Here is a 10,543-nt window from a genome sequence, read left to right on the forward strand (position 1 = left end):
ATCGTAGTAATAACCGTGAATGCCGCTACTACGTCTATTACCAACAATCAGCGCATACTTTAACTGTTTTAAACATTTATTTTTTTCTGGAATTCTTTAGCCCCATGAATTCAGTGTTAACATAGATCGGGTGTTTGTATCTGTTGATTTTCCCACAGCCACCAGTGTGAATCCGGCAGACGAAAAAGTCATGTGTCCGTGCAGCACCTGAACGCGGCACCAGCGCAATATTTTTTTTTTCCACGCCTCTCAGTAAAAACGCTCGTTACGTGAAGTTCACGGGTACAAGCACGTGGCGTCAGGAGAAGTCTGGGTACAAAGAAGATAAAAACAAATTGGCAAATTGTTTTCTGTTTGTTTTCTACAAAAAAAAGAAGACTGGAGGGGCTGGTTTGTATATATACATACATATATATCTATATATATGTGTGGATATATATATATATTGATTACTTATTGCTATTGTTTTATACTGATACTTATTCTATCTTGCTATCCACCTGCTGTTGCTGCACTGCAAATTTCCCCATTGTGGGACAAATAAAGGATTATCTACTTAGGTTACATTTACAGTTCCACAAAACCAACAACAGAGGGAACTGACAGTCCATTTTTCTAATTGTGCTCTCAAAGCCTTCATCCTTTACCATCTTGACATGAGGGGATGACTACAGTATTCTGGCAACTTTGTTAGATGTACATACAGTATTTACTCACATTGTTTTAATGTTGTTTAATCTAAAAGAACAGATGTGACCTAAAACTGTTTTGGGAATGTAAAGTCGGGGTTTCTGCAAGTTTTAACAAGTTAAATTGAATACTTTTTAAGACCACCGTGAAAGTAATTTAACCTGTTTTTGACCTATCTCATATTGCATACTAGCAAAAAAGTGCAAGCACAGTTTGCATTAGTGTTTGAGTTCATGATAAAGATCATTTTTCCCAAACACTCTGTAAAATTATTATTTTTAAGACCTGTCAAAACTGTACTGAAAGCATTTTAATGCCTGAATTGAGATTATTGGATTATTTACTTTTTAAGGACCTTCAGATGCCCTGAAAGTGCTGCAGCTTGGTCATGATGGAGTGGGACTTGTGTCCATTTAAACCAAGTTTTTAAAGTTTTAGTGAAGCTTTAATCAACGATGCCATTCAACAAACAACAAATGAAGGTGGTCTGACATTTAGACATCTGAATGTGATTTTGTCTTTTTTCCTGCAAGTGTTTACCTGGACAAATCATTTTCATTAACCGCTATTAAAATGTAATTATAAACCTCACCTCCGGGGTTTAAAAACTGATATTTAAAACATTCTTTAGGGGAAAAAAAAACAATCTCATACTGTTTTCTTGCACATTAAGTTACCTGAAGTTCTCGTCACTGAGGAATCTTTGCACTGGAGTTCAAGGGCTCTTCAGTCTGTTTCTATGGGCTGTCCATCTGCACGGCAGCAGTCACTGCTGCATCCTGGGCCCCAGCTGCTGCTGTGTCACATCTTGTTTACACCAGGGACCAAGGCTATGTTTGACCTAGTTGTCGAAAAAGCCCAAGAGGCACAGTCAAAAGCACACTACACGTAACGTCACACAGACACGAGGATAAGAAAGAAGCCACTTTAACAGACACGGATGGACGTTTGTTAGACACAGTCGTACTGAATATGGCTTTAATGGAAAAAGCTTTTGGTTCAACTTTATTTACTCACACGGAGCTGAGAACAGGGGATGATTTTGATTTTTATATGCATGAATGAAATATGATTTAAGATCATTTTGATCCCAATATTGAAGATGTTTCTTTAAGTTGAGGATCACATTAGCTGCATCACTCATCATCATAATGTCCAATTAAATCTTTATAATCCCAATGACAACATGGAAGCCAAGATTAAATATTTGTAAGACATTAAACTTTTAAACCTGTTTCCTTTACTGGCTGTTCAAATGTACCAAACAGCTGAGTGTCATCAGATGCTGCATTAGAAGACATTATTTAAGGAGGGCTCAATTAAAATAAAGAATACTGTTGATGCACCCATATACTGTAAATTACTGACTGGCATTCAGCAAAAAAGACCTTTTTGACATAAAACTCAGTTGAGAAAGCAAGTATGCATGATCTTTTTTCCAGTTGGCACGTGTGGAAGAAGATAGTCACACATTCATGGCTATGATGCAATGATTAATTTAATAATTTACCAACATTTCAACATACCAGACATGCCTTCTTCGGGGAATTCAGGGACAAAACCCTCGGGAAGCCTTTTATGTTGAAACGTTGGTAAATTATTTACATTTTTTTATGCATCGAGGCAATGAGTGCACAACTATGATCTTCCACACCACTCGTGCTCTTTTTCATGGTCTGCACCTCTGCAACACCGGTGCACATTCCTCCATCCTACTCAACCTGTTTCTTAGATGCACACAGTTGTGAGGACACTCGGACGTAATGCGCTCCCTCGCCTGTTTACCCTAATCACAACTTAAACTGACTCCAAAAAAGTTGGGAAGCCGTGTAAAATGAAACAGAATGTGATATTCTGCTAAACCTTTTTCCCGTCAACTCAAGTGAAAACAGAACAAAGACAGTGACTTTGGTAAATATGTGCTTATTATAAATTTTATAGCAGCAACACATTTGAAACGAGTTGGGACAAGGACAACAAAAGACTGGGAAAGTTGTGGAATGTGAAAAAAAAAACGGGTAAAGGGGTTCATTGATAACAGCTGATAGTGTCATGATTGGATATTAAAGGGGTATTTCTAAGCGTAGGTGGAGTGAGGATCACCACTTTGTCAAACACAATTGGATTAAGGATATTACTGCACTTCACAAAACCGTTATTTGTAAACACAGTTTAATGGTAAATTATTTTATTATGTTTTTATTTAACTTTTATATAGCATCCCAACATTTTTTAGAATTGGGTAGTATAAATGTCTAGCTCTAACCTTTAAAACAAGTCTTAACCTTCAGTCTTTTGTCCAAAATTCAAGGCCGAATGAAATATCCTCACTTTCCCAAAATGTCCTTACTGCCAATGTCCAAAACTCATATTGGTGTTCACAAAGATAAGTGTGTGTGTTCTGTGCATAAGTACACTTGAGGCCCAAACGCACTGACAGTACCTGACACCCAGGAAGTAGACCTACTGTTTTAAATGACCGAACATGGACAAAAAGTGTTCTTGATGCCCGTGTTCAGACCCATTTTTGAGGGGGACCCCGTGACCAAAGCTGTACAGTACCAGTTTGAAGAGAGCTAAAGAGGATTTCTTACCCAAAGGACAATAATACGAATTGGGTATTCTGTGATGTTGGCATTTAATGTAATGATACTCAAGTAGAAATGTGTAGAAAATGAATGGGGGTATCTGTAATATAATATATGGCATCTTAAATCTGATGCTTGCGGTGCCTCTTTGGAGCATCGACTGCTTTCAGGGCGTTTGGGCCTACACACACCTACATACAGACAGAGACACGGACACACTTCCATCACTGCTGCCCAGGAGACCTGAAGTTTACTGAGCAGCTCACCCGAAGTGGAGGTACTTAAGGGCACATTAGACAGTAGTTGATGAGGTACAACAGTGTCTTTTAATTCACATGTGAACAAGTTTCCATTCAGTTAGAAGAGAAGGTGTGTGGAGCCCAGGAAAAGAAGAGACCCATTCATCCTCACAGCTGTGTGAAGTCCCACCTTCTGCGCGCAACAGAAAACAGGCAGGGAGGCAGCATCTATCATTGGCTGCTTGAGTCTTGAGGCACATCCTCGTTCTGTGGTAAACTGAGCAGCTCCTGGATCCTCTGCATGTCATTATCGGTTTCCTCCACCTGAGAGCCAACCTTCAGATCTCCAATCAAGTCATCTGTCAACTGCAGACGGGCCGTCCTGAGGATTTGAAAGGAGGACGGAGAGTGATTCAACCCAACTGAATATGAATTTGGGTCTGCAAGTTGTAAGTCTTGGTGAAACATCCTTCAAAAGTGTGAAAACATTAAAACCTTTTATATTTCTCACCATTCTGCTAGTTTGAGCTCATAGAGGTCCCTGCGCTCTCTCCTCCTCCTCTCTCTCGTACCTTCTCCTGCCAGTGACTGCATGCCGATGATCACAGCACCGGTGGGAATCCTGAGCAGAAGTTAGTTTATATTATTATAAATGTTCTAAACAGATTTAACAGGACATAAACTTGCTTAATAGAGTATAATGTATTTGCATCAGAACAATACAAAACAGAAAATACACTTAATACTTCTATTGTCTGAGCACAGATACTACAACCTGCACATCAGACAAAAACTTCAACTACTGTAAGGCAGGGAGGTCAGATGTACATAACTGGATTGTAATGATCTACCTAGAAAGTCAACTAGCATGCACTTGCTGCATGCCTCATAAACTGTACAGAAATGTCATCTAGGGCTTTGGAAAACACTGACATTTTTCACTATTTTCTGCCATATTATAAAACTAACAACAAATCAATTAATCTAGAAAATACAGCTATAAGAACAATCAACAATGAATTGTTAGTAGCAGCCCTACTGCCCTGTACTGATGAGAAAAGTGAGTGAGCCAGAATTGCTAATCTTAGATTGTAAATTAATAGATCGTTTGACACGCTAAAGAAAATAAGTTTCACCATCCTCAAACTGAAATAAATATGTAGCAAAAAGAAGAAATTAGATTTTGAATCCTGTTTTAGCTGACTAATCTTATATTTCTTCAGCTAAAAGTAATAATTCAGTTGAAAACTATAACTAAAAGTAAATTTGCTGTCACATTTAGCCCGTTATACTGGGGAAACTGGGTATGCAAGATGTTCCTACAGCACATCCTGCAGTTGCAAAGTCTGTATTGTAACTAACCAAGCTGTCAGGTTCTCTCAAAGCAGCAACTTTATTGCATAAACCTTCCAAGCTGTCCGTCATTTGCACCGCTGTAACAAATTAGTGTCCAATTTTCTCTCAGCTGTCTCTCACAGAGTCACGTCCCCCTTGACGTGTCCTCCGGCCCCACCAAAACCTTCTAGTCACACCTCCGCCACGTGCCACGGACAAGGGGGCCTGATTCTGGAGTGAGATCTGGAGCGTGATGTGCTTTCCGATTAGCTGCCTGCTTTCATTTCGCCCCCTTCTGCCCTGAATGCACCTGGCATAGCCGGGGCTGTTTGCACACATCAAATGCTCCAGGTGGCTGGTCCCTCAGGCAGACAGTGAGAGGAGGAGGAGGAGGAGGAGGAAGAGGAGGCAACACTAGTGTAGAGCCAACAGGAGAACAGAGGAGCCAACATGGAGCTGATGATCACAAAGACAATCCAAACCAGCCCCTCCAGTCTGTTCCACCATCAAACACTTCACACTCAATCTCCATTATACAATAAAATTCCTATCTGCTCCTGGCTCTGTGCGCTCAGCTGAAAGTGGCCAGAGGAGCGAGTGGAAAGTGGGACAGACAGGGTTGAGAAGAGAGAGGAGTGAAGCATAAGTCCAGATCAGACCATGGTAGATGGAGATGAGAGGCTGCTGGAATAACAGAGATGGTATAAATGGAGAGGGGCAGCTGCTGCCTTGGCCTGCCTCCTTGCTCTAGTACCCAAAACACGGCCCTCTGCAGCACACATGAGTCCCTCTGGCACCGTGAACAGAGTTGGAGGTGGGGGCGGGAGGGGGGTTCAGCTGGGCGACAGAGGGTTGCTGGGAGGGGCGCAGCTGGCTGCCAGAGTGCTCACTGCTCTCAAGCACACGGGCATGAACGTGGACACACACGAGTAAAAACGTATGCGCGTTAAACAAATAAACAGCAGCTTCTGACCATTTAACTCAAATCTGTAACCACGATCGAAATGCTTCAGGGCAGAAGAAACTACGAGTTACTATAAAGAGTTGATGAGTTGGACTGTTTGAGTGATCGATGGATGTGATTGGACACTTGTGGGAGCAGAACCTTACCCCAGCACTGCTCCAATGATCGTCCCCGCCACCAGCCCTCGCAGGCCCAGGTTCAATCTGAAAAGGCCTCCAGTCACAGCTGCTCACACACACACGCACGCACACACACACGAGAGAGTTTTATTATCACCATTCATACCTCAATGTGCTGTTGGCATGTGTTAAATCTATTTGTCATCAGGATAAACAAGGATTATAAAAGTTACATTATTACCGTTGTCAGTACCAGAAAAACAATTTCTGCACAATACAAACTCACATTTTCTGGACAGTAAATTTCTGGAGTTTTCACAGTTTTTATTGCATTTTCAGCAGTTGAAACAAGTTTAATATTTGGAATTAAACATTTGTAATAAATAATATATGTCTTATAGTACAAATGCACAGCACACAAAGGACTGCACTGCCTTACAGAGACAAGTAAATTAATATTATTACAAATTTAAAGAATGATACTGAATAAAGTAAATAAATTAGGCATTTTTATGCTTTCAGAAAGTTGGGGAAGGACTCCAGTAAACTGGTCTGGCAAGGAAAGAAAAAATGTGACTTTTGTTTAAGTTAAATATTAGTGGACTTATTTGTGTTTACTGTTGACTTAATGATCCACAGTGAACTCATGTGGACACGTGATTAGAATTCACAGAAGCACAACTTTCATTAAAAACAAGTTCTCCGTTTGCTTTTCTGCCAACTGGAATCACACATCAGCTTCCGAATGTGTTGTGGAGCTGCTCAGCACAGACACAGAATTTGAAAAGAAACAACTCCCACATGAAAATGTGTGGAGATGTGTGACTGTGAAGCCGCCTTGTTGTGAAACAGCACACAGGCTCAGCTGGCTCTCTCAGGATAAAAACGGGTTTAAAAAATATGTTTGATTAGGCCACGGTGAAGCCCATGTGACTCACCTCCAGCTGCAGCATAATGGCTGAGGGTATATTTGTCTCTGTACACAGACAGTCCTGTGCTGACGGAGCTGGAAAAGGAAGAGAACACATGAGGGAAAGAACATTAGACTGCAAACAGATTTATAAAATGATAATGACATAACACTGAAACTACACTTAGTGCCAATTTGTTGCCACAGAGCTTCTAACAGTAAGATGAGCTCAAGGTCTCCCTTTTTAAAAAATCCCATTATAAACAATTACATTTCCTCACATTCATCATCTCAAATATAACTAAATCTAATTAAATGGTCTGGCATAATCAGTTTGTTTGCTTACTTGAACAACGTGACAAAAACAGCCACTCTCCAGCTCCATCTCCATCCATATCTCACAAAACCACGGATTGCTGCATTATGGGCCGAGCGCTAATTTAGACAGAAAAAAAACATTCTCATATTTTATGTATACATACTATTTTTTTATACTGGAACATAACAATCAAGGTATTGTAATTTTCAATGCAATACAATTACAATACTAAATGATCAATGAAAGTAAATAAAGTTGGATTACTGAGTTCATTTTCTGCCATTTACCCACTCACCACTGCATCCACTCTGCTAGTATAGATTTCCGCCTGGCTGGCTTGGATATACCGCTGTCTGGCATGGCGAGCAGCTGGCAGGCCTCCGTAGATCATGCCTGCTAGTGCGGCAACTACACCGCTCTTTATCACATTGGTCAGCTCCTCTGGGTACCTCTGTGTTGCACTACAGGAGGATGAGAGAGAGAACAAAGAAAGTGAATCAGAAAGTGAAGAGAAGTTGGGTTCAAATATTAAAAATGACTATTCAAAACTTTTCTGCAGAAAAAGGTATACTTGTCATCAACAATAGTTTTAATTTACAAACTACTGATTGTTGGCTGCTGAAGTCCAACCTTAATGTTGCTCACAATTATAAAACATCCCCAAAAACTCAAACAAACCCACCCATCCAGGTAGCTTTAATGTTCAATTAAGTTCATTTCTATAATACAGTCACATTTCTTTGTGAAATCCTCATTAGATCCTCTAAATGGCTGGCACTACAAAAAATTGCCAGAAGAGGGCGTGGTTGTACCTTGATCTCTAGAACTTAAGTTGGAATATCAAAACAAAGTACCAAAATAAGTCTGGGACAAGCCCAAAAAGATCTGCAGTAAGTTTGTGGATAAGCACAACAGTTGCATCTTGAGTCATGATACAGAAATATTTAAGCAGAACTGCTTTTACTAAATTGTGTCCTATGGCAACTTTAAACTGAAGATGGCCAAGTATGGCACAAGATGTAAGAAGAAGAACAAGATTTAACAAAGTAGTATAAACCGTTTGTAACAGTGTTGAAAAGACTTGGGAAATAACTTTTTAAAGGAGCAGGATGATAAAGCTGTGAAAGAGGAAAAGAAGTAAAGTCAGGAAAGAAGAGGAATACCAACTCTCTGTCAAAGAGGTCCTTGATGCGGTCCCATCCTGTGTCTGGGAATTCTGGCTTGACCATGTTGCTTGGCATGGTGCTGGGAGAGGGGATGGATGCAGGAGCAGGACTGGTGGAGGAGGAGGAGGTAGACGAAGAGGGCATCTGTGCAGGCTGGGCAGCAGCCACATCAGCTGCGTGGACCCTGGGGAGCAGGAAGCAGAAGGAAGGAGGCCTGGCGCTGTGGATGAGGCCCTGCAGTAGGCCGGTGCTCAGTGTGCCCCGAGGGGCTGAATCTGCCTCACGTCTCTGCAGGGCGAGGCCCGTTCTGCGCTGCTCTGGATGCATCACGCTTCAGCTGGCATTAGGCTGCAGAAACACATGGCCATGGGTTGAGATGTTGCACTCACTGCCTCGACTTAAACTCCATCCTCAAAAATAAATAGCCTTAAGGCATATGAAATCCTGGCAGGGCTACATGGGCTGTCCAGCTCAGCAGCTGTTAAATGCTGCAGTCCTATCAAAACACACTAGGCACACAAGCAGACTTTCTGGGAAAAGATTTTTCTGGACTTCAAAATGCTCCATTGAGCTTTCTGCTGCTTTACTGTTGGGACTCTGAAACCCTCTGATCAGTCTTGACTGGTCCAGAGTGAAAGATAACTACAGAAAAGTCTCTGTATTTTCATAAATTTATCTGCAAGATTTGGGAAATGCCACCCAGAGAATGTAAAACTGATTTCTTTATATATATATATATATATATATATACACACTAACTACCTACTACTAACAAACTAACTACCTACCTACTACTAACAAACTTATTTTCAAGTAAATTTGTTAAGCAAGAAGTGAGTTTATAATCTATATTTACTGAAATATATCCTGCTGGTAGGTTGATTGTATGGCGGGATTAAGTTGGACGTAATTACTAATTTTAACAGAAACATTGCATTTTTTAAAAGTGTGTTAAATTTTACTAGTTGTCTGTATGTTGTAAAAAAAAACCCCAAGTATTTAAAAATAGAACTATTAACAAATAATTGACACAAAATTGATCTGATAATCGACTGTTTTATACCTGTATTCCGTTCAGACAACAACATTTATGCTCGAGTTTCACAATTGTTTGCTTTTGCTCAGGCCATTTTAATGTTAAGCTAAGCAAACAAGCTAATTGAAACAATTGGGCTGTGTTCACTTAAAATAGGCATTTGGAAATACCAGTGTCATCTTATAAAATCCATTTTTTAAATAATAAAATGTGAAAAATGAATAAATTATGCAAATAAACTCACCTTTTACCCAATAACGGCGTCCCGAACAGCGTCTTGCACGTGCGACCACTCTCAATCAGCTTGATAAGGAGCACCTGTGTCAGGTCAGGTGGACATTCCTGTGCTGTTAGCTAACCTACACCGAACCCTCCCGCACCAACTACACTTCTCTGTGACAAATACACAAAACCACTTTACATTATAACTGCCCATGAAAATTAAAACAAGATTTACTATCGGTTGTGTTTGCATGCTTCGGTTGTCAAGCTACATTACAAACGCAGATTATCATGTTTGTCCGATAATGGGAGAATCGCCGTTAGCACTTAGCATGCTATTAGCTTCTCTCATATCAAAGGGAAAAAGCAGCTCACCGGTGAGCGGAGGAGAATCCCTCATCAATGAACCGTTTATCTTCTGAAGTGTCGAAACCTTGGTTAATTCATATTATCCGCAGTTATTGTCTAAATTCGGTTTATTTTCATTGTTACCCTTCTGTTGTCTGTTTCTCAACGGTGACTTTCCGACAGCGTACTCGGCGTCCCGACCTCTGACCTCGGCCGGAGCACGAGGACAACAGCGCCGCCTGTGGTAGGAGGACTGCCACTGCAAGCGCCACCTATACATAGTGTCGGTGAGGAAGAGAATTACATTCAACTTCCAATCAATAAGACACACGCTCATATAACTAATATGGTCAAATATATTTTTAAAAAATATATATAAAAAATATAATATATATTTTTAAAGAAAAATATATTTGATTTATTGTCTTGCTTTTTATTATTGTTGTAATATATATTATTTTATATAATTCTTTTTTTTTATCTGTATTTTTATTATTTCACATTTACCCTGTCTTTTGGGCGGTATTAATGGTCATGTTACTTAATTTATTTAATAGTGTGATTTTCATTTTTATTCATGTATTTATTTAAGGCAATTTAACATCAT

The 10,543-nt window shown here is 40.1% G+C and overlaps 1 protein-coding gene across 1 annotated transcript; it reads right to left on the reverse strand.

The window, feature by feature from the left end:
• Positions 1–3,581: 3,581 nt before the first annotated feature.
• timmdc1 (translocase of inner mitochondrial membrane domain containing 1) lies at positions 3,582–10,154 on the reverse strand. The gene is made up of 8 exons (XM_084713958.1): positions 9,611–10,154; positions 8,332–8,678; positions 7,460–7,625; positions 7,192–7,280; positions 6,874–6,941; positions 5,963–6,041; positions 4,029–4,139; positions 3,582–3,899 (listed from the first exon to the last, which is right to left on the reverse strand). Exons 2-8 carry the CDS (start codon positions 8,655–8,657, stop codon positions 3,749–3,751), a joined length of 990 nt encoding a protein of 329 aa, XP_084570084.1. The 5' UTR covers positions 8,658–8,678; positions 9,611–10,154; the 3' UTR covers positions 3,582–3,748.
• Positions 10,155–10,543: the final 389 nt, after the last annotated feature.

The sequence above is a fragment of the Lutjanus erythropterus genome, chromosome 24, assembly GCF_056507025.1.
Source record: "Lutjanus erythropterus isolate fLutEry1 chromosome 24, fLutEry1.hap2, whole genome shotgun sequence".
Classification (NCBI taxonomy): Eukaryota; Metazoa; Chordata; class Actinopteri; order Lutjaniformes; family Lutjanidae; genus Lutjanus; species Lutjanus erythropterus.